Source organism: Peromyscus eremicus, unplaced genomic scaffold, assembly GCF_949786415.1.
Source record: "Peromyscus eremicus unplaced genomic scaffold, PerEre_H2_v1 PerEre#2#chr22_unloc_1, whole genome shotgun sequence".
NCBI lineage: Eukaryota > Metazoa > Chordata > Mammalia > Rodentia > Cricetidae > Peromyscus > Peromyscus eremicus.
In genome coordinates, this window is record NW_026734286.1 from 6,236,442 (window position 1) to 6,260,401 (window position 23,960).

Sequence of the window (23,960 nt, forward strand, 5' to 3'; positions counted from 1 at the left end):
CAGCTAGTACTTCCCCGTCTGACTCTTCCTCATCTTCCATCTTGTCCACACATTCTCTCTGGTGTAGCTTGAGTTTTCCTGCCTGGCCCACGGTCAGGGCAAATCTCTCTCACCCGCCAGTCCCACAGCCACTCAGACCCAACCAAGTAAACACAGAGACTTGTATTGGTTACAAACTGTATGGCCGTGGCAGGCTTCTTGCTAACTGTTCTTATATCTTAAATTAATCCATTTCCATTAATCTATATCTTGCCACATGGCTCGTGGCTTACCGGGATCTTCCCATGCGGCTTGTCATGGTGGTGGCTGGCAGTGTCTCTCTCTGCCTTCCACTTCCCAGAATTCTTCTCCTTGTCCCATCTATACTTCCTGCCTAGCCAATGGCCAATCAGTGATTTATTTACTGACCAATCAGCAACACACTTGACATACAGACCATCCCACAGCACTCTGGTCAAAATTCTCCTTCTCTCTCTCCGTTCTCTGTCCTCAAGCTCTCCACTCCTCTCTTCCTCTCCATCTCCTCATACCTGTAAGTTCTATCCTCCTTCTCTGAAAATAAAACTGCCTTTTTTTTCCTGTGGCTCCTATCTGTCCAAGCTATCTGCCGTTTCTTCTGCAGGGTGGGGGAAAGTGTGCTCGGTCGCTGGGCAACCTGTGTACAGCTAGATGCTTCTGGTGATAGTTAAAGGGAGATCTAGAACTAGAGGTAAGATTTGGGAAAGGAGGAAGTAAAGCTTAATTGGCACATCCGCCAGGCCTTCTCAAATGGGTAGCCTGGATGCTTAAGTCTGTTCTTAGAGAGTACAGAGGTATCTCTGATAAGGTACTTTCCTCCATCTGGGGATGGACCTGGCCGGATGCTGCCAATGACGATAATTACAGGGAGGCTTGAACTGAGGTTCCGGCTGAGCATAGCTGTCAGTGCAGGAGGTTATCTAAATATTCCTAGAAGTGGTTAGGTAAGGAGTTAGCGGTCTATAAAGTTAGTAAGGCTGTAAGAAAGGAGGGTCCGTGCTAAATTGTGCAAAGCTATTACTTAACGTCCACCTGACCTAGGTGGTGTCTCCTTGTGGAATTTACCTTAAATCAGGAGACTTGCATGTGGGCTGTTATTTCTGTTAGTCCATGAAAGTGGCTAAGGGAGATACCTGATTCCAGAGGAAGCCTTTCCTGAGGCTGTTCTCCAAATACCTGGAGTGTGTATTCCAGAGAGTGATTGGTCCACACTGTTGGCAATTATTAGGAAAAAGACAACTGGGAAAGCTATGAAGACACACATGACTTTCATAACAGAATACAGCTGATACATAACTAGCCAAATAACACCAAATGCTCCCTGGAATTTGGCTTCCTCTGGAGGAATTCCTTGATCCCTGCAGGTAGTGACTTTGCCATAACCAGCTGAGTTCTTATAATATATTCCTGTGGTCTGTAGCACCCCAGTGAGATGCTGGGGGCGTGGTCAGGGTGGAGCCCCACCTAGAATCCCCAGTGAGAGGCTGGGGTCTTGGGGAGATCTTGGGAGCCATGCAGCCTAGTTTCAAACTAGTATATAAGTGTTTATCCAACAGGTCTCCAGATGAGGCAAAAGCCCACAGGGGCAGTCTCACTTGGCAAGTACCAGTAGACAGAATACTGCTGAGGCCTCATAGCCTGCATGCTCTCTTCTCTGCTGTGGAATGTTCTGTATGCTGTGAATGTGTTGCTCTGATTGGTTGATAAATAAAAAGCTGATTGGCCAGTAGCCAGGCAGGAAGTATAGGTGGGATAAAGAGACAAGGAGAATTCTGAGAAGTGGAAGGCTGAGTCAGGAGAAACCAGCCTGCCATCCAGGGAGCAGCATGTAATAGCACACAGGTAAAGCCACAGAACACATGGCGACATATAGGTTAACAGAAATGGGCTGAGTTTAAGTGTAAGAGCTAGTCAGTGGTAGACCTGAGCTGATGGACGAGCAGTTTTAATTGATATAAGCCTCTGTGTGTTTACTTGGGTCTGAGCAGCTGCGGGACTATGGGACTGCGGGTGCCAAGTGGGACCAGGAACACTTTCAACTACACTTCTCTCTCCTAATATTGATGATTCTCTTGGTGGTTTTAGTGTCATTTTGTCAGTCATGCATGGGACAGATGTGATCATTCCTGGAAATCCCATTTTTTTTCTTGAATGTTTTCCCCTTTGGGATCTGATACTTCTCAGGTTTCCTGTCTGGAGATGCCATGTCAGAGCCCAGGAGCTGTCCTGATTTAGTGCTGACAGGATCGGAGGCAGATCACCACTATTTCTGTAAATATGTTTTGAACGAGATTGTTGTTCTTGAAAATGTGAGCCTATGTCAATCACCTTTCGGTTTTGTAAAGACAGGATGTACCTGGCCTGATATTTGGCCAAGCTTGCAAAAATGATTAAGTGTTGTTTTTAGTTTAAAGATGTTTTGATGTAAAAGTTGGGAAAAAAACATATTCAACATATTTGTTTTTGCCGGAGGTTAGCACTGGAGGATGGGAAAAACTTGTGTGTTAGTGTGGAAAACCATACTTGTTTTTGATGCGTAAATGCTGCAGGCCGCAGGAATACATCATAAGAACTCAGCTGGTTATGGCAAAGTCACTACCTGCAGGGATCAGGGAATTCCTCCAGAGGAAGCCAAATCCCAAGGAGTTTTTGGTGTTATTTGGCTTGTTATATATCAGCTGTCTTCTGTTATGAAAATCATGTGTGCCTTCATAGTTTTCCCAGTTGATTTTTCCCGAAGAAGGGCTAACAGTGTGGACTGATCACTCTCTGGACATACACATTCCAGGGAATTGGAGAACAGCCTCAGGAAAGGCTTTCTCTGGAATCAGATATCTCCCTTGGCCACTTTCAAGGACTAGCAGTAATAACAGTCCACATGCAAGTCTCCTGACTTAAAGCAAATTCCACAAGGAGACACCACCTAGGAGAGGTGGATGTTAAGTAATAGCTTTACACAATTTAGCTCAGACCCTCCTTTAATATACCAGGACTTCCAGGGCACGGGCAGAGAAGAGAAAAGGGAATGGAAGAACTAGATGGGTAAGAACTTGACAGGAACAAACTGAGATGGGGAAGAACTAGATTGAAGGGCTAGAGGAGAGGACTAGAGGAACGAAATGGAAGATGAGGAAGAGCCAGATGGGGAAGTACTAGCTGGGTAAGAACAAACTGAAAAGGACCTAGATGAGGCAGAATTAAGACGAGAGAATTAAGACAGAACTCAGAGGGAGCAATAGATAAACAAAGAGAAATCAGGCAAGAAAGGAGCTAGACACGAGAACAACTGAAGCTGTGTATAGGATGTTATGCCAGAGGAATTAAAGCAAGTGGACTACAGAGCTCGGTGTGCTGAGATTCTATTTCCTGAAAATAGTCCTCGCCGTTAGTAGTTCTCTCCTGAGCCCCTGGGATGTAAAATATTAAGGCTGGTCCCTCTAGTATTATACAACACGTAAATAAAGACAGCTGGAGCTATTCAGGGCCGGCCACTTGTGTGAAAATCATCTGGCGGTCGGACAGTTCATTTTTTCCAGCCTACACCCCTTCCCTGTCTCAGGAACCAAACCCAGGCTGCAGCAGACCAGGGCATTGAGGGTTGGAATACCGCGCCCTACTCCCCCCCCCCCCCCCCCGTGTAGACCCCCCCCAGTGAGGGGCTGGGGCGTGGTCAGGGGTGGGGGCGTGGTCAGGGATGGAGCGCCTGGTTAGTTTAATGTATTTTAATAGCAAACTTACAGGAACAGCACAGAAGACAGACAACATTAAAAACATGTACTTGCACGTAGGACAACTCAGAAAAGTATATAGTGAATGGATGGAATCTACTGTATGATAAAAATGCTACAAACACCATTTAGTTGCCGTCAATAAGAAATTTACTTATTTTAAAAAAAATCCAAATGCTGGCATTGTCCAGAAAATTTTAACAGGTTTATTTATAATTGTTATACAGTTTATTGGGACAAGAGCCCACATGGAGGTCAGAGGCCCCTCATAGCCTCTGTGTGTGTGGCTGTTTCTAAAAGTCTGTCTGGTTTCTCTGTGTACTTTGGATTCTCTCTGGCTGGTCCCCCACCCTCCTGGAGCGCAGCCACAGCTTCGGTCTGTCCCACAGCCAGCTGCATCTGCAGAGCCCCAGGCAGCCCTGAAACAGCCAGGAGCAGAAGTTTGTGAGGCGCTGGCCCCTCTCCGTGCTCAGTTCCTTGGGGATGGCATAGGCCAGCCACACGCTCAGCAGTGCCGTGAAGACTAGCACCGTGATGCTGAGCTCTGGTGAGAAGAACGCCACGGGTAGGGCCCCGTCCACGTACACGCTGAACATGGTGTCCAGGCTGCAGTAGCTGCAGGGGGCAGGGAGACAGACTGTCATGGGTCCCCACTCCCCTTCACACAGACGACTTTCTCTTGCGTGTTGGTACTAAGAAGTGCTTTTTTGTTTGCTTTGGTTTGGGGGTTTGTGGGGAAGTTCTAAGGACAGTCGCATCGGCGTTTGAAGGAAAAACTTGATGACGTCAGCTGAACTTCAGCTGCTGTCAAGAGGAGAAGAATGGCTGGGGAGCCGGTGTGGCCCCGCGGGCAGGCGAGGACCAACAGCCTCAGTGAGGGGAGGGAGGCTTTAGTGAAAGCCAGCAGCCCAGAGTGTCAGGGGGAAGAGCGGGCCGAATCCCTGCCCTTATGTGGCTGCAGCCACAAGTTGCTGCTGTAAGAGTTTTGACCCTGATCTCATGTAGCCCAGGCTGGCCTCAAACCAGTTATGTAGTTGAGGATAGACTTGAACTCTTGACCCTCCTGTGGCTGTCGAGATCCCCGTTGCTGGGATGACAGGCATGCATCACCGTACCTGGCATCTGCCACATCGCTGGGACACCAAACCTGTGTGCCACCTCTCCTTGACATCCCCCAGCCACAGTGTCCCCTCACTCACCTGTAGTATGGATCCACCACAGACAGAATGAAGGTATAGATTCCATTTCTTTGGCCAAAAATAACCCTATTGTCTGTCTGGCCACCTAATATCTGATACTCGACCTCTGGCCACAGCAGGGGGTTGTCCTTGTTGTCTTCATGGCAGCTGACGTAGTTCTGTGGACAGAGAGGGATGCCATTCTTGGCCCTCAGCCTCTGCCCTTCACACAGTACACGTCATCTCTTCCACTGAACGGTAGGGCCTGCAGGGCCTTCCCCGCAGGCAGGGCCTCGGCCCTCCTAACCCTTCCGGCCCCCTCCCTCCACCCTTCCTGGGACCCTTAGCAAGATGTAGCCTAGGCTGGCCTTGAACTTGCTTTGAAGCGGACCCTCCAGCCTCCAGCTCCGCAGTGATACAATGGCCAGCAGACACCAGGGAGGCCTGGGGGGTGGGAGGGACCCACCTACCTCTCTGTTCCAGAGGGATCCTTGGAATAAAAAGTGCAAGTGTGACTTAAAGGTGCTCCAGTTCTGCGGCTGTGATCTGCAGTTTGCGGTGGCGGCAGTCAGGGAGTAGGAGTAGGTGGTTATCCCGTTGACCTCCTTGAGCACGTACTCAGCGTTCATGATTTCCTCTAGAATCCCGTTCTTCCACCTGAGACACAAGGTGAGGTCCCATGGGAGGCCACCGCTGGGGGTCACCCCGACGAAAGGCGTGGGCAAAGAATGAGGGAGAGCAGAGGAGAGGGGAGTCCCGCCACCGTGAACAAGGGTCCTCCCTGAAAAGGGGGCCAAGGAGCTTAGAGTACAAAAACTTTTACTGTTGGCGTGTTTGGGTTTTGTTTGTTGTTCTGTAGCCCAGGCTGACCTTGAACTCCTGATCCCCCTGACTCCACCTCCTCACTGCTGGCACGACAGGTGTGCAACCATGGTGCCTGGTTTATGGGATGCTGGGAAAGGGACCTAGGGCTTCATGAAGCTAAGAAAGCACTCTACCGCTTGGCCCCAGCAAATAGAACCCTGCCTGTCTATCTCTGATAGAGTTTGGGTGGTGTCTGGATACCTCCCCGAATCTTAGCTCTGCACCCGAGGAATGCAGCCACCCTGACATCCATGGGTTGAGCCAACTATGACATCTGAATGCTGAACTGAGCTTCTCATTTTAGGACTGAATTTGCCTCAGTAGCTGAGGATCAGAACGACCTGAACACCCAGACATAGAGCCAACCTTGACAGGCAGGTTCGACGATGCGGGGAAGGAGTGCTGGGGCCTCGGGGGGAGGCCACTGCCTCCTGAGCCATGCAGCATCCTGATCCAAAGAGAGCCTCAGATACTCAGGGAGGTGAATAGAATTTACTTGCAGCTTCCAGGAACTGCAGAAGTTGCAGCTCCAGAAGCTTTTCCCAGCCAGCCACACACACTGCCCAGACCCCTGCGTGTTTAGGGAAAAGTCTGCATATGCTTAGCCTCCACACAGCTTTTCCCCAAGATATTCTTTTCTTTGGGTTTCTCTTTTTTTTTTTTTTTTTTTTTTTTGTTTTTTGTTTTTCGAGACAGGGTTTCTCTGTGTAGCTTTGCGCCTTTCCTGGAACTCACATGGTAGCCCAGGCTGGCCTCGAACTCACAGAGATCCGCCTGGCTCTGCCTCCCGAGTGCTGGGATTAAAGGCGTGCGCCACCACCGCCCGGCTTCTTTGGGTTTTTCAAGACAGGGTTTCTCTGTGTAGTTTTGTTGCCTGTCCTGGAACTCACTATGTAGACCAGGCTGGCCTCGAACTCACAGAGATCCTCCTGCCTCTGCCTCCCGAGTACTGACATTAAAGGAGTGTGCTACCACCACCCGGCTCAGGATAATCTCTTTAAGACAGAGTCTTGCAGTGTAGCCCAGACTAGCTTCAAACTTGCAATCCTCTGCCTCAGCTTCCTGAGATGTGTGCAACTGTACCTGTCTCTGAGTGTCGTGGAGTCTCTATGTGACTGTGCCTTCATTATCATATCTGCCCGACAAACTCCCACTCATCCTCTGAAAGCCCACAACCACTCATGGAAACATAGACACTGCTCCAGGTGAGGACAGAGGTGGGAGAGAGGAGGATGGAGGGAAATCATAGACTGCATAGAGGGGGTCAGAAGAAAAAATGTAATCCAGGTTAGTGGCACAAGAGATGCCAACACTTGAAGGCTGAGGCAGGAGTATGGAAAGTCTGAGGCCAGCCTGGGCTACGTAGTGGGTTAGAGGCTGGCCCAATATGAACAACAACAAAAGAGAGTGTGTACATCTGCAAGTCAAGCCACACAGACCTGGGCCCACACCTCCTTAGCTTTGGGCGCAGTCGCTGGGGCGGACTCGGGACAGACAGAGTGGGATAAAAGGGGGCGGCTGTCCTGGGAGGAGGGAATGCTGGCGCAGTGGGGGGCCTTACATCTCCACCACGGGCTTCCACGGCTTGTCGTAGTAGACCAGGCGAGGGCAGCCCAGTTGCTTGTACTGGTAATACACCAGCAGGTCGGCCTGAGGCTGGGCATCATAGTTTACTGGCCTGTAGGCTTCCCTGTGAAGAGACAAGGAACACGGCGATTAGAAGCCCACACCAGCACCAGGGTCATTGTTTTGTCCTTAAATCACAGGTCCCGGGATCTGAACTCAGGTCCTGGCAGCTGAGCCCTCCCCAGCCAGGGCTGATGTGGAAAGACTGTTTTGTTTTTCAGGTTTATATTTATGTGTCTGACTATTTTGCCCGCATATATGTGTTTCTGTACACTGTGTGTGTGAGTATATGTGTGTCTGTGTGTGTGTATCTGTATGTGTGTTTGTATTTGTGTCTGTGTGTCTGTTTCTATGTGTCTGTAGATGTGTGTGTATTTGTGTTTCGGTGTGCATCTGTCTGTGTGTCTGTTTCTGTGTGTCTATAAATGTGTGGGTATTTGTGTGTGTCTGTGTGTCTGTTTCTATGTATCTGTAAATGTGTGTATATTTGTGTTTCTGTGTGTGTGTCTGTATCTGTGTGTGTGTTTGTGTGTGTCTATGTGTCTGTGTGTGCGCGTGTCTGTTTCTGTGTGTCTGTATCTGTGTGTGTATTTGTGTGCGTCTGTCTGTGTGTGTGTCTGTGTGTGTGTGCCTTTTCAGTCAATGCATTTTTTTTTTTTTTTTTGGTTTTTCGAGACAGGGTTTCTCTGTGTAGCTTTGCGCCTTTCCTGGAACTCACTCTGTAGCCCAGGCTGGCCTCGAACTCACGGAGATCCGCCTGGCTCTGCCTCCCGAGTGCTGGGATTAAAGGCGTGCGCCACCACCACCCGGCTAGTCAATGCATTTTAAGTCAAGCTCAAGTCTCCCAAGAGGGGGCCACAGCCAATCAGTTGACAGCCACACAAAGCTCAAAACTGAACCCGTCCCAGCTTCCTCCTCCCAGACCCACATGTGGTTAGGAATTCTTGGACAGATGACTGTGGGAGTCACACCTTGGTGGCCCAAGGGTGATGAGGGGACACAGTGGGTAAAGGCTGCCTAGCTCATCACTTGAGTTCACTCTCTGGGACCCACAAGCTGAAAGGAGAGAGCAAAATCCACAAATTGTCCTCTGCCTGCTACATGCTATCCTAAATGAATAAATAAAATGTAATCAAAATACCTACAAAAAAAAAAGCATTCATTTGGACAGTGTTTCTCTCTCCTAAGTCTACCTCTGCCTTCATCGCCCCCAGCCCCAGGGGAGGACTGATTCTGGACCATCAATGGATACTAAAATCCACAGATGTCTGAGTCCTATATAAACAATGGTGTGTGTGTCAGGGAGGGGGAGGAGCTGTTGGTTCACATCTGTCCTTCCAGCCACTCAGGAGGTTGAGGCAGGAGGATTATTGAGTGTATTGTCAGACCCTGTCTCACAAAAAAGAAAGAAAACAGGTTGGAGGTGTGTTCAGGGGTGGAGCCCCGCCTAGAATCCCCAGTGAGGGGCTGGGGGCGTGGTCAGGGTGGAGCCCCGCCTAGAATCCCCAGTGAGGGGCTGGGGGCGTGGTCAGGTGGAGCCCCGCCTAGAATCCCCAGTGAGGGGCTGGGGGCGTGGTCAGGTGGAGCCCCGCCTAGAATCCCCAGTGAGGGGCTGGGGGCGTGGTCAGGTGGAGCCCCACCTATAATCCCCAGTGAGGGGCTGGGGACGTGGTCAGGGGTGGAGCCCCGCCTAGAATCCCCCAGTGAGGGGCTAGGGGCGTGGTCAGGGTGGAGCCCCGCCTAGAATCCCCCAGTGAGGGGCTAGGGGCGTGGTCAGGGTGGAGCCCCGCCTAGAATCCCCCAGTGAGGGGCTAGGGGCGTGGTCAGGGTGGAGCCCCGCCTAGAATCCCCAGTGAAGGGCTGGGGGCGGGGCTAAGGTTAGTACCTAGACTACATCCTCTAGAACTGTAAGTCATAAACCTGTTTTGTCTACAAATTGCTAAGGCTAAGTGTGTTTGGTATTCCATCAGTAAAAACATTGGGCTGCCTTCCTGAATAACAGACCACCACCAAACCCAGCAGCACCAATGCTGACCTTGGCTTTGTGCTGGTTACTTTTATTAGTCAACTTGATACAAGCCAGGGTCATCTGGGAAGGTGAATCTCAGGTGAGAAAATGCCTCCATAAGATCAGGCTGCAGGCTAGCATGTAGGACATTTTCTTAATTAGTGATTGATGGGGAAACTCCAGCCCACTGTGAATAATGCCATCCCTGGGCTGCTGGTCCTGGGTCCTATAAGAAAGCAGGCTGAGCAAGCCATGGGGAGCAAGCCAGTAAGCAGCACCCTCCATGACCTCTGCCTCAGCTCCTGCCTCCAGGTCCCTGTTCTGACTCCCAGGATGACGGACCACAGGCTGTGAGCTGAAATAAACCCTTTCCTCCCCAGGTTGCTCTTAGTCATGGTGTTTCATCACAGCAGTAGAAATCCTAATGAAGATAAATTTGGTACCATGAGTGGGGTGTTGCTGCAGTAGACACAACCATGTTGTTCTGGGGAGGATTATGGAAGGAGTTTGGAACTTTGGACTGGAAAAGTCATTGAGTGTTGAGAGCTCAGTGAGCTATTATGAGACCTTAAAAGAAAGGAATGTTGAGAGAAGTGCAGATGATGGAGACGTGTCTTGTGGAGTTTCAGAGGAAATTTGAGAGGCCCTCAAAGACTGTTAGGGCTCTTTGTTTGACATTTTGAATTAAGAATGTGTGTGTGTGTGTGTGTGTGTGTGTGTGTGTGTGTGTGTGTGTGTTTAAAGAAAAGAATGTGTGTTTTAGAGCTGGGCCTGGTGGCACACACCTTTAATCCCAGCACTGGGGAGGCAGAGGCAGGTAGATATCTGTGAGTTTGAGGCCAGCTTGGTCAACAGAGTGAGATCCAAGACAGCCAGGGCTACACAGAGAAACCTTCTTGAAAAACCAAAAACAAAGATTCTGTGGTTCCGCTCAGCTGGGGCTGCAGAATTGGCTGTGATTAAGAAGAGACCAGCATGATTGAGGCGAAATCTTCTAAGAAGTGTTTCCTGAGAGCACAGAGAAGCTGTGTCCCAAAGGTGGCCAAGGTTGTACCTTGTGCTGGCAGCCAGACTTGGTAATGTGTAAGCAACGTCCAGAGAAGCTGTGTCCCAAAGGAGAGGACAGGAGAGGCCACTGGTGAAGGTGCAGCCACAGTGTCATGGGAGACCCCAGCATGGATTGTAGATGACCACCGAGCCCAGCAGCTTGTGTAGGGTGGAGCCAGCCTGAGTCTGGAACAGAGGTTGTGTCTGCTGCAGAGGGCGGAGCTGGAGAAGTGGAGCCCAGAGGGGGACACTGAGCTACAGGACTTGATTTTCACTTGATTGTCAACAGCTCCTGGTTCTTCCCTCTTGAAGTAAGGAAGTATTTAACTTATTGTTTTTATTTTATTGGAGCCCACAGTCAAGGGACTTTAGACTTTTAGGAAGACATTGGATATATTTCAAGAAACTGAATTTTTTTGAGTGTTTAAATTTTTAAATACTTGGGTTGTATTTTTAAATTTATTTATATTAACATGAATCATTGGGGACAAACAAGAAAGGAAAGGTTATGGGTTAATACTTATGTACTTGTGTGTCAAGGGGTCAAATGTTCTGTTTGTTTGTTTAGTTGGTTTGGTTTGGTTTGGTTTTCCAAAACAGGGTTTCCCTGTGTAGCCCTGGCTGTCCTGAAACTCATTCTGTAGACCAGGCTGGCTTGGAGCTCAAGAGATCCACTTGCCTCTGCTTCCCAAGTGCTGGGATTAAAAGCATGCACCACCACTGCCTGGATTCCTGGTTGGTTTTTCTGTCAAGGTGATATAAGCCAGAGTTATCTGTAAAGAGGGAATCTCAGTTTAGAAAATACCTGTGGTGCATTTTCTGGGTTAATGATTGATGTGGGAGGCCAGGCTTACTGGGGATGGTGCCACTCCTGGGCAGCTGGTCTTGAGTTACTTAGGAAAATAAACCAAGGAAGCCATGAGGAATAAGCCAGTAAGCAGTGTTCCTCCATGGCCTCTGCATCAGCCCTTCCCCAGGTTGTAAGGATTATGTCCTTAATTACGTCACCAGCCTGTGATGGCGTCCCAGCCTAAAAAGCGGGCATGCCCTCTGTGTGTTCTCTTTTTCCGCACTCTCTCTCTTTCCGTCTGTCCTCCCTCCTCCGCGTGGTCCTCTCTCTCTCTCTCTCTCTCTCTCTCTCTCTCTCTCTCTCTCTCTCCTAATAAAGCTCTAGAAAGGTAACTATGGGGGCTGGAGAGATGGCTCAGAGGTTAAGAGCACTGGCTGTTCTTTCAGAGGTCCTGAGTTCAATTCCCAGCAACCACATGGTGGCTCACAACCATCTACAATGAGATATGGTGCCCTCTTCTGGCCTGCAGGCTGAACACTCACTGTATACATGATAAATAAATAAAATCTTAAAAAAAAAAAAAAAAAAAGGTAACTATGGCTCGTGATTTTTCTGCCAACCAGCACTCTCCTCCGTTGGCGTGGCTGCCGCTTAACCAACACAGGTTGCCTTTGGCCATGATGTCTTGTAGCAATGCAATCCTCCTAAGATAGCTTAGGGCCACCTCAAAGGAGAGGCATCGAGATGGGCCTCAGTGCCCGGCACTAAGGGACAGCTTCCCGCACACCACTGCATTGCACTAGCTCCCGGAGCTGCATGGTTCTCCTGGGCCAGACACCAGTTTTAAATCACTCCGCCTGGTTCCCTGGGGTCTCTGTCCCAGTGTGTGGAGGGCTGGGGGGCGGGCAACACCCCACTTACTTCTCAATGGTGTAAGTATAGTTTCTCTGCAGCTCCACCGGGCTGAGGATTCCCATGGAGCAGGCGGAGATTTTGCTGTAATGGAGAGAAGTGGGCAGACCTGAAGAGGGACAGGACAACCAGGGATGGAGCGGCGGCGGTGGTGGGAGGAGGGACATGGGAACCGAAGGGGGCAGCAAGGCTGGGAGGGATGGGATGCCAGCCCCAGCTGTGCAGGGTGGGGGCCTGCAGGGGTGCTAGGGAGGGTTCCAAATCCTTCCTTGTAAATTAAAATCCGTGGCTGCAGAGGTGGCTCACGTGGGGGAGGGGCTCACAACTGTGTACAATGGCAGCTCCAGGGGAGTTGGTGCTTCTGGACTCAGAGAACTTGCACTCTCACACTCATGCACGGACTCAGACATTCAGAGTCACACACACTCACACATACTCATACACACATACACACACTCACACACAGATTCACACATACACTATCACACACTAACTCACTCACACACTCAAACATTAACACACACTCACATACACTTACTCACACATACACTATCACATACTAACTCACTCACACACTTTACAGTCTTTAACACAAGAAAGAGCAAATCATCACAGGAAGGTCAAGGCATTGTGGTACTAACAAATTCAAGTCACATACAGGCTGGCCCCAGAGCATGGCATGGCCACCTCCACACATGGCTGATCGATCACCTCCTGGCTCAGGATGGGCTGCTTCCAAGAATTTGGGGTTTTCAGTGTTTGATTTGTAATAGAATTGCTAATTATGTGCAGAACTTTTATTTTAATATTTAAAGTTAACATTATAACATGTAATTTAAATTGAATATTTCAGTGTTTGAATGTCTGTCTGTTTATTTTACGTGTGTGAGTGTGTTGCCTGCATGTCTGTCTATGCACATGTGTGTGCAATGCCCACAGAAATCATCCTAAATCATCCCCTAGACCTGGAGTTACAGACAGTTGTGAGCCACCACATGGGTGCTGGGAACCGAACCCTGGTCCTCTGCAAGAGCAGCTGTTGCTCCAAAGGCTGAGCCCTCTCTCGGGGCCCTCAGTTCCCTATTATAGAACTGCTGAACATGTACAAAAGTAGCTGGAATAATGTCACCTCACTCTAGCGATGTTGCCGGCCCCACCCTGCGTCCCCTATCCCCGGGGATGTCACACTCACTTCTGCACAAGAATCTTCTTTGTCTGGTCACAGCCAACCGAGATGAGCGTGGACTGCAAGGAACAGACACACTTCATGAAGAACCACTGTCAGCCCTGCCGAGCCTGATCCCGACAGAGTGGCTTTCGTTGGTGTCACATCTCATCTTCCCAAACCCAAGCTCTGTCCCTAGAAAACACCTAACTCTCCATCCCCTCCGCTCAAAAGCACACAGTCTCCACACGGCAATTGTATGTAAGAACTGTACTCCTTTTCCTGGCGGAGTAATCTTCAATCGAATGGATGGGCCACGATTTCTGTATCCACTGGTCAGTTTTCCCACTCTTGTCTCTTGTGAATTGTGGCTGCACCCCTGCCGAGCCGCACCTGGCCTGGCTCCAGTAACACCCAGCCCTACCCCATCTTTTGTTTAACCAATATCTTTTGTTTCTCTTATTGCCCTATGTGAGTCTTGTCTCAGTCTCCCATGGATACAAAGGCCTATGCAAAACTTGGTTCAGGAAACTCGGGAAACCATGGTACTTGATGAATCGAGGAATTTGCACTTGGCCTTGTATTTTTGGGAGTTCCTTTCAGGCTGTTTTGAGAATACAGAAATCAACTTACGAAAGTATAAATATTGAGAAAAATAAAAATGCCCTGGGCGAAGGGAAAGTCCTTAGAGGCTGGACTCCCCTGCAGTCAAGATAGGCTAAATTCATCCTTAAGGTGCCTCTGAGTCTTCTTCCCAAGGATCCCCGTGAACCCACACACCCATGCCGTGACACATGGCTTCAGTGAATAACACAGCTGGGAATGATGTACGGACAAGTTTTTGCAAGGAGACATTTCGTTTTCAAGTCTCTGGAAGCACTTAAAACATTGGTTCTCAACCTATGGGCCACAACCCACATGGGATCAAAAAACCCTTCCATAGAGGTCACCTAAGACCACCAGAAAACACAGATACTTACATTATGATTCATAACAGTAGCAAAATTACAGTTATTTTTCTATGGTTGGGGGTCACCACAACACGAGGAACTATATTAAAGGGTTGCAGTGTCAGGAAGGTTGAGAACCACGGCTCTAGAAGTTCTGTTCCCTCAAATTGGCCAGGGATAATTCTAGAGATGCCCAGTAAGAAACAGCACTTCACCCAGAGGATTCTGAGGGATTCAGATGGCCACAGGGACCCCAGCAATCAGGACACTGTCATTTTATGTCCACCCCAGAACCTGTGCAGTGTGGTGGGAGCAGCAGCGTCCCTGCGTCAGCACACAAGCAAACGTCAGGCAGCAGACGTCTGTACGCACCAGCGGCTTCAGGTCCACACACGCGATTGTCTTGTCGGCTATGTCCACGGTTATGGAGGAGATGGCGTTCCGCTTGATGCTGCAAGGCAACAGGGCTGTAAGGCCTGCATTAGAGTGACCACCGGTGCACTCATCAAAACGTTCACCCGTCTGCCAACCATCCATCCGCACGCACCAGCATCTGACCATCCACCTGCCAGTATCTGTCATGGCTACTCTGGTTGTCACCTTGACACAGTCAGGAAGAGGGAACTTCACCTGAGATTTGCCCCATCAGATTTGGCCTGTGTGGCATTTACTTGATGAGTGATCGATGTGTGACGCTTCAGCATCCAGTGGTGCCACCCCTGGGCAGGTGGTCCTGGGTGGTATAAGAAAGAAGCCTGGGCTGGAAAGATGGCTCAGCCATTAGGCTAGGCTCACAGCCAAAAATATAAGAAAGCAGGCTGAGCACTGGGCCGTGGTGGCAGATGCCTTTAGTCCCAGCTCTGGGGAGGCAGAGGTAGGTGGATCTCTGTTGAGCCTGGTCTACAGAGTGAGGAGTTCCAGGACAGCCAGGTCCTGTTACAGTCTCATAAAAACAAAAAAAGAAAAAACCCAAACAAACAAAAACAAAACAAAGCAAAAAGCAGGCTGAACCACCAGGAACAGCCAGGAAACAGCACTCCTCCACGGCCTCTGCATCAGTCTTCAGTCCTTCCTCAGCTTTCCTTCAAGATGGACCGTGATCAGCCAGTGGAAGCCAAATAAACCCTGTCCTCTCCAAGTTAGTCTTGGTCACGGTGTTTATCACAGCACCCACAAGCAGACTTGGGTACGACACAGGCACACAGACACACACACACACAGACTCACAGATGCACACACACACAAACAGACACAGATACACATGCACACACACACAAACACACAGACACAGACACACACACACACACACACACACACACATCTGCGCAGGCTGGCTTCAAACTCCCTATACGATAGCCAAGGCTGACCTCGAACTTGACCTTCCTGCTCCTGCTTCCCCAGAGCTGAGATCACGGGCACGTGCTGCTGCACTCAGGACCTGGGGTGCTGGGCCTGGAACCCAGAGCTGCATGCTTCCTGAGTGAGTGCTCCACCAATAAGCTCCAGGCCCTGTCCCCATGCAGAACTCCAGTCTAATTTTATCACAGTTTTATCGCAACTCATCCCTATTTCTCCCGCTGTGGCTCTGCAATCCCTCCCGACAGCAGTGGGGAGAAGCACATCAGATACCTGGTGGTGAAGTTGAGGTCCGCGCTGTTCTGATGCTGCTGTTGTTTGAGTTGAATTTCCTGCAGAACGGCAGCAGGGGCACAGAAACGGACAGACAGACACACAGAAAGACAGCCAGTTGCAGCAGGGGTCCACATCATCCAAATGGGGCGGGGCTAGTAAGGGAAGGGTGACTGGTGGGCACTGTGGGACCTTGTCTGTCAGCTGTCCAGCCCCACTATGTCGTAGGAAAGCCTTCTGCAAGCTCTCAGAGCTGAGGGTCTCATGGCCCTTGTGACACCAATCCTTGGTGTCCCCCATGAGCTGCAACTTTGTCTCCCCCCTCACTGACATTTAATGTCCCAAGGAGTTGCCTGAAGTGTGGGCTTGGATGCATCCTGCCTGCTCAGGTGACCTCGTATAGACTGGCACCACAGGCAAGTCCTGTCATGACCCTGAGGCTGACAGGTGCAAGGGAGACCCCCCCCCCCCCACCAGTCCCTGGCCAGAACCCAGCCCTCTACCTAGGTTCTCCCCATCCTTCCTGTGCCTGGTGCACCCCAGCCTCTCCTGTGTGACAGGGCATGTGTGGGTGGTGTCTGCATGTCTTGTTCAGGGCAGAGGAGTTGAGGGCTGTTCAGGAAGGGAGGAGGGAGGCTGATCCTTTCAGACAAGAGATACTGGCATGAAGGATCAGGCAAAGTGGCACATTCCTGGTATCCAGCCCTTAGGAAGCCAAGGCAGGGTGACATATTCCATGGCTAGCCTGGCCTACAGAGGGACACCATGTCCCACTAACACAAAACAAACAAAAAACAGTGCCTGGGGTGTTACTGGGTTTTGGTCAAGCCCCCTGACATGGCCACAGACACGCACCAGTTTGTACTTATAGTTGCCGTCGAAAGTGTTGCCAAACTCAGTGATGTGTGCCTCGAGCCCCATGGAGTGTGGGTTGCTGACCATCACCTAAGACATAACACACAGCTGTCCCCTGTGACCGACACCCGGGGGAGCCCTGTCCACCCTCAGCACAACCAAGCTGCTTCTGCACAGAAGCTCCTGGGTTGCAGCACACCTGGAACATCTGCCTGTCAGCTGCAGCCTTAGAGCCTGAGGCCACTGAGCTGTGAGACACAACAGGATGGCGTGGACAAGAGGGAGAGTGGGGGGTTGTTGGAAGAACCCTGAGTGGGAGGAGGAAAAGAAGAGAGAGAGGGGGAGATGGAGGAGGAGGAGATGGAGATGGAGGAGGAGATGGAGATGGAGGAGGAGGAGGAGGAGGAGATGGAGATGGAGGAGGAGATGGAGGAGGAGATGGAGGAGGAGATGGAGGAGGAGATGGAGGAGGAGATGGAGGAGGAGATGGAGGAGGAGATGGAGGTGATGGAGGAGGAGGAGATGGAGATGGAGGAGGAGGAGATGGAGGAGGAGGAGATGGAGATGGAGGAGATGGAGAAGGAGGAGGAGATGGAGGAGGAGATGGAGGAGGAGATGGAGGAGGAGGAGATGGAGATGGAGGAGGAGATGGAGGAGGAGGAGATGGAGGAGATGGAGGAGGAGGAGGAGATGGAGGAGATGGAGGAGGAGGAGGAGATGGAGGAGGAGATGGAGGAGGAGGAGGAGATGGAGGAGATGGAGAAAGAGGAGATGGAGGAGGAGGAGATGGAGATGGAGGAGGAGGAGGAGATGGAGGAGGAGATGGAGAAAGAGGAGATGGAGGAGGAGGAGATGGAGATGGAGGAGGAGGAGATGGAGATGGAGGAGGAGGAGATGGAGAGGAGGAGATGGAGGAAGAGAAGATGGAGGAGGAGATGGGGGAGGAGGAGATGGAGGGGAGGAGAGGGAGGAGTGGATGGAGGAGGAAAAGGTGGAAAAGAAGGAGATGGAGGAGATGGAGGAGGAGGAGATGGAGATGGAGGAGGAGGAGATGGAGATGGAGGAGGAGGAGATGGAGGAGGAAGAGATGGAGGAGGGGGATAAGGAAGGAAGAGGGTGAAAAGGAGGAGGAGGAATAGGAGGAATGTGGAGGGGGCAAAGAGAGAAGAGAGGAAGTTTGGACACACAAGAACCTCTGGGGTTGTGGGCTGGCAGCACTGTGGAGTATGGAGCCCGTGAGACAGCTTCCTTCTGTGGCTCAGGCTGGTGTGTGCAGGCTGGGTCTATACTCACCAGTGGTATGGGGATCTTGCCTGGCCGGGGAATCATGAGGGCAGACAGTTCCAGCTTGCTGTTCATGTCTATCGTGAACATTTGTTTTACCATGGTGCTATCCAGAAACTCCACCTGGGGAAGATGGAGGGATGTAAGGAAAGACTGTTCCCCAGTTCTGTCTCCAGAAGCAAAGGACAAGTGGGCGATGCTGCATATTAGGCACAAACTCTTATCCTCACACTGGGAGCCACAGCTAGACCCTGTGTCCCCAGAGAACCTTATGCAGACAAGCATCCCCACTACACTTTTCTAGGAACCAAGTTCTTCCAGAATGTTTTTTGCATGTTTCTTGCAATATTGGGGACTGAACCTGAACTCTGGCATTTGCTATGCAGATGCCCCACCTCTGACCACGCCCCAGCCCCTTCCTGGGTGAGTCTAGGTGGGGACTCCACCATGATCACATCCCCCAGCCCCATATTTACTTTTTCTCTTAACACGAGGTCTTGCTGAGTTGCACAGTCTTGAGTGGAATTTGAAATCCTTTTTCTGCAACCTTCCAAGGAACTAAAATTACAGTCCTCTGCCACCACCTCTCCCTCAAGTTTTCTCTCCGTTTCCCCCATTCTAAAAGCAGAGATGGGCTCAGGGAGTGACGTGCTGGGACGTGACTCTCCTCCATTATATGAGGTCCACCTGCAGTGCCACCAGCTACCCACCCCGGAAGTAAGTAACTACGAAGGTCACCGGGAATTGACTTAGATCACGGGGGTCACCTACATTACAAGGTTCAATCTGAAGGCTGGCATTATTGAGAACGGACTGCACGTTCACAATGCACTTCTGGAAGTCAAACGCTGGGAACTGTGGGTCAGCTACCGGCGTGAGGACCTCCAGCATGCCCGTGTCCGTAAAAGAGATGCCGGCTTCTTCAGACCAGACAGCCTGCTCCGGCAGCTGCGGGAAAACCCACATCTGAGGCCCGACCCTTGCCCTTCCGTCCTTTCTTTTGGTTGTTTCTTCCCACAGTCTTACTCTGTAGCCCCACCTGGCCTCACAAACACAGTAATCGTCCTGTCTCAACCCTCCCAAGAACTGGGGATGAAGTGTGGACTCAGCATAGCATGCCCAGCCTACTACTTTAAAAAAACAAAAATGTTATTATATTTACTTCTTGTGTGAGTGCAGCCATGGTGGAGGTCAAAGGACAATTTGGCGGGAGGCAATTCTCTCCCTCCACCATGTGGGTCCCAGGGATTGAACTCAGGTCATCAGGCTTGGTGGTTGGGGCCCTTGTGATGCCCCGCCCCCCACCCCCTGGGAGCTCTTCAGCCGTGTGTGTGTGTGTGTGTGTGTGTGTGTGTGTGTGTGTGTGTGTGTGTATGAATATAACGCTGCTTGGGATGGTGCCTCAGCCACACCAAGCAATCACTCTCTCTGGAGCGACAACTTGGTTGCTTCATGTGTGTATTTCACTGTTTTTCTTTGTTCTGTTTGTGGTCCTGGGGGCTTGAGCCTGGGGCCTGGTACTGATTAATTTGCTTGTACGGATAACTGTGTAGGATGAGTCTCAATGGGTAGAGTGATTGCCTAGCACACACACAGCCCTGGATTCCACGTGCAGAATCCCCCAAAGCTGGGCATGGAGGTGCCTGCCTGCCATCGGAGCACTCTGGAGGATCAGGACTACACGGTCATCCTTGGCTATATATGGAGTTTGAGTTCAGCCTTAGCTACCTGAGGCCTCGCCTCAAAACAAAACGACATTTCAGTAATGTGATGCCCAGGTTTTGACTAAGGGCAGGGGTCTAAGAAGGAAGGTTCACATCACAGCTATTGGCTGAGGACTGAGACATACTTGGACTAAGGTGGTTCCCAGGTAACCCTGACTCCCGTAGTATACAACATTTTCCCGCGTCAGCAAAGCCAGCTCATAAGCATCTAGGAAAGAGAAGGCAAAGGCAGAGATGAGGTCAGGTGCAGGGAAAGGTGCAAAACAAAAGGGCCAGTGAGAGGAGGGTTCAACAGGTAGAGGTGTTTGCTGCCAAGCCTGAAGACCTAAGTTTGATTCCCGGGACCCACATAGTGGAAGGCGAGACTCAACTTCCATTGATTGTCTTCTGACCTCCACACATTCACCCAGGCACACATGCAAACATCCTCACACCCACAGCTGCAAGAAGTAAGCAGATGTAAGAAACAAACAAAAGGCAAAGATCAGTCACCCCTCACTGCAACCACCACCCAGCGTCAGGGGCTCGCAGGCCAATCACAGCCGAGCTGAGGAGCAGGAGCCTCAGCCAATCACAGGCGTGCGTGGGGGCGGGGGTGGGGTGGGGTGGGGTGGGGTGGAAAGGGCAGAAGGCTGAAGGGAGGCAGGAGAGAGAACAAAAGTAAGTCACCCGCGACAGGTCAGCCACATACTCGAGGCGACGCTGTGGATGTTGATTCTGATGTTAGAGATATCGGGGGTAACAATTGTGTTCCCTCTCCACAGCTGCACGGTTTCCATGATCTGGCCTAGGAGGAGACAGGTAGACGGTGATGAAGTGTGTCCCGCGCAAGCGCACCACACTGCTGGGCTTGGGGCCTCCCTGCACGGCCCTCACACCTCTCCTCTGCATTCACTGGTTTGTTTTTTGATTTGGTTTTTCATTCACTGGGTCTTTACGGCTTGCCATTGGTTTGCTATTCAAAGCCCAAGGAGAGAAACTCGACAGACCCCTGATTTTTCAAAACACAAGGGACACGTGAGCGCTGGTGAAATGCAACCCCTGAGTCTCTTTGGTAAGGGAGCTCTGAAAAGTGACAGCTGGACTCAGTAAAGAACAGTGTTCCATGTTTACAGAGTACATGCCACGGGGTATCTATCAAGAATAAAACTGCCTCAGGGCTATTGACCAACCAGCAACGTGGTGCTGAGCACTGTGTGTGTGTGTGTGTGTGTGTGTGTGTGTGTGTGTGCGCTCCTGACCTCAAGGAAACTAAAACCTAGGAGTGGAGGAGCACCTAGGAGGCTGAGGCAGGAGGATCCAGACTTCTAGGCCTGTCTGGGATACAAAATGACCTTAAGGCTAGCCTAGTCAACTTAGATTCTACATCAAATTAACTAAGAGGCTAGGGGCGTGGTCAGGGTGGAGCCCCGCCTAGAATCCCCCAGTGAGGGGCTGGGGGCGTGGTCAGGGTGGAGCCCCACCTAGAATCCCCAGTGAGGGGCTGGGGGCGTGGTCAGGGTGGAGCCCCGCCTAGAATCCCCAGTGAGGGGCTGGGGGCGTGGTCAGGATAGAGCCCCGCCCAGAATCCCCCAGTGAGGGGCTGGGGGCGTGGTCAGGATAGAGCCCCGCCCAGAATCCCCCAGTGAGGGGCTGGGGGCGTGGTCAGGGTGGAGTCCTACCTAGAATCCCCCAGTGAGGGGCTGGGGGCGTGGTCAGGATAGAGCCCCGCCCAGAATCCCCTGTGAGGGGCTGGGGGCGTGGTCAGGGTGGAGCCCCGCCCAGAATCCCCCAGTGAGGGGGCCGGGGCCGTAGTCAGGGTGAAGCCCCGCCTAGAATCCCCAGTGAGGGGCTGGGGGCGTGGTCAGGGTGAAGCCCCGCCTAGAATCCCCAGTGAGGAGCTGGGGGCGTGGTCAGGGTGGAGCCCTGCCTAGAATCCCCAGTGAGGGGCTGGGGGCGTGGTCAGGGTGGAGTCCTACCTAGAATCCCCCAGTGAGGGGCTGGGGGCGTGGTCAGGATAGAGCCCCGCCCAGAATCCCCTGTGAGGGGCTGGGGGCGTGGTCAGGGTGGAGCCCCGCCCAGAATCCCCCAGTGAGGGGCTGGGGGCGTGGTCAGGATAGAGCCCCGCCCAGAATCCCCTGTGAGGGGCTGGGGGCGTGGTCAGGGTGGAGCCCCGCCTAGAATCCCCCAGTGAGGGGCTGGGGGCGTGGTCAGGGTGAAGCCCCACCTAGAATCCTCAGTGAGGGGCTGGAGGCGTGGTCAGGGTGGAGCCCCGCCTAGAATCCCCCAGTGAGGGGCTGGGGGCGTGATCAGGGTGGAGCCCCGCCTAGAATCCCCCAGTGAGGGGCTGGGGGCGTGGTCAGGATGGAGCCCCACCTAGAATCCTCAGTGAGGGGCTGGGGGCGTGGTCAGGGTGGAGCCCTGCCTAGAATCCCCCAGTGAGGGGCTGGGGGCGTGGTCAGGGTGGAGCCCCGCCTAGAATCCCCCAGTGAGGGGCTGGAGGCGTGGTCAGGGTGGAGCCCCACCTAGAATCCCCCAGTGAGGGGCTGGAGGCGTGATCAGGGTGGAGCCCCGCCTAGAATCCCCCAGTGAGGGGCTGGAGGCGTGGTCAGGGTGGAGCCCCACCTAGAATCCCCCAGTACAGGCCGGCCTTCAGACCTTCAGCACCTCTCTGAAAGTCTAGCCCAGCTTATAATTCTAGCAATAAGGAGGCAGAAACAGGAGGATCATTGGGATTTGCTAACCAGTTCCAGGTTGGGCAAAATTATATATTTTTTTTAAATATAGAAAAAAATAAAAAAGAAAATAATTGAGCAATTGATGAATACCTCTGGCCTCCATGTGCACATGAACATATACAAAGATCTGGGTTCCCAGTCTAAATCCATCCCCATTGGTGGAGGTCTGGACGGGGCGTGGCTTACCTGAATTGGGGGACACCAACAGACTTGTCTGACTCCAGAGGACCAGAAACCCCCTCTGGCCTGGCTTGATGATGACGTCAAGAGAGTCATTGTACTTAAAGGGTATCCCTGCACTGTGATTCAGGGGGTGCTCCATGTAATGAAATGAACCCTGAGATAAGAGAGGTAACTCAGTCACTGTGACCCAAATCCACTGGGACAGTCCTGTCCAGTTCAGCCAGCATCCTGAAGTGATGTGAAGTCAGGCACTTCTCAAGTCAGGGAGGTAGCTCTCAGGACTGGGGAGCTCCAGGGATGGTTTTGGGAGAGGCCAAGGACATTGCCCAGCCCTGGCCCTGCCCAGGATGCCCCAGAGAGTGTGTCCTACAGTGAGGACTGAGAGTTTTTGTTTGTTTGTTTGTTTGGTTTTTTTTTTAGGATTAAAAAAATTACTGGTGTGTGTGTGTGTGTGTGTGTCTGTGTGTGTGTCTGTGTGTGTGTGTGTGTGTCTGTGTGTGTGTGTGTGTGTCTGTGTGTGTGTGTGTCTGTGTGTGTGTGTGTGTGTGTCTGTGTGTGTGTGTCTGTGTGTGTGTGTGTGTGTGTGTGTCTGTGTGTGTGTGTGTCTGTGTGTGTGTGTGTGTGTGTGTCTGTGTCTGTGTGTCTGTGTGTCTGTGTGTCTGTGTGTGTGTGTGTGAAGCTGGAGTTGTAGGTGCTTGTGAGCCACCCAGTGAGGATGCTGAGAATTGAATTCAGGTCCTCTTCAAGGCTGGGAACCAATATCAACTGCTGAGCCACCTCTCCAGGCCCTGATGGTTAGTCACCATGGAGATGAGCCTCCAGGTACCCCTGAGAGGGAATATTTGGCCTCTGAGTATGAATGTTGATTAGATTAGATTAGTTGGGGTAGGAAGACCTAGTCACTATGGGTGGCACCATCCCCTAGGTAAGTGGTCCTAGGCACCTAAGAAAGCTGAGCAAGAATGAGCCAGGAACTGAACTCCTCCACGTTCCTGCCCTGAGCTCCTGACCTGACTTTTCTTGGTGACGGACTGTGACCTGGAAGTGTAAGCCAGATAAACCCTTTCCTCCCTGTCTTAGTCAGGGTTTCTATTGCTGTGAAGAGACGCCATGACCACAGCAACTCTGATAAGGGAAAACATTTAATTGGAGCTCACTTACAGTTCAGAGGTTCAGTCCATTATTATCATGGTGGGAAGCATGGCAGCATGCAGGCAGATGTGGTGCTGGAGAAGGAGCTGAGAGTTCTTATACCTTATACCCACAGACAACAGGAAGTGAC

The 23,960-nt window shown here is 51.5% G+C and overlaps 1 protein-coding gene across 6 annotated transcripts in view; it reads right to left on the minus strand.

Annotated features, from left to right (window-relative positions):
* Positions 1-3,929: 3,929 nt before the first annotated feature.
* Positions 3,930-23,960, minus strand: part of Catsperd (cation channel sperm associated auxiliary subunit delta) — a 51,231-nt gene continuing 31,200 nt past the window's right edge. For all 6 annotated transcript variants that reach the window (XM_059252177.1, XM_059252175.1, XM_059252173.1 and 3 more), the window contains 14 exons: positions 22,682-22,832; positions 20,470-20,565; positions 19,904-19,986; positions 18,826-19,002; positions 18,064-18,177; positions 16,771-16,860; positions 15,916-15,974; positions 14,659-14,737; positions 13,364-13,416; positions 12,181-12,255; positions 7,350-7,478; positions 5,395-5,581; positions 4,946-5,103; positions 3,930-4,361 (listed from right to left, as the gene is read on the minus strand). In XM_059252177.1, coding sequence (XP_059108160.1) covers positions 4,040-4,361; positions 4,946-5,103; positions 5,395-5,581; positions 7,350-7,478; positions 12,181-12,255; positions 13,364-13,416; positions 14,659-14,737; positions 15,916-15,974; positions 16,771-16,860; positions 18,064-18,177; positions 18,826-19,002; positions 19,904-19,986; positions 20,470-20,565; positions 22,682-22,832 — 1,773 coding nt within the window. In that variant the 3' untranslated portion in view covers positions 3,930-4,039. The remainder of the gene's footprint in view (positions 4,362-4,945; positions 5,104-5,394; positions 5,582-7,349; positions 7,479-12,180; positions 12,256-13,363; positions 13,417-14,658; positions 14,738-15,915; positions 15,975-16,770; positions 16,861-18,063; positions 18,178-18,825; positions 19,003-19,903; positions 19,987-20,469; positions 20,566-22,681; positions 22,833-23,960) is intronic.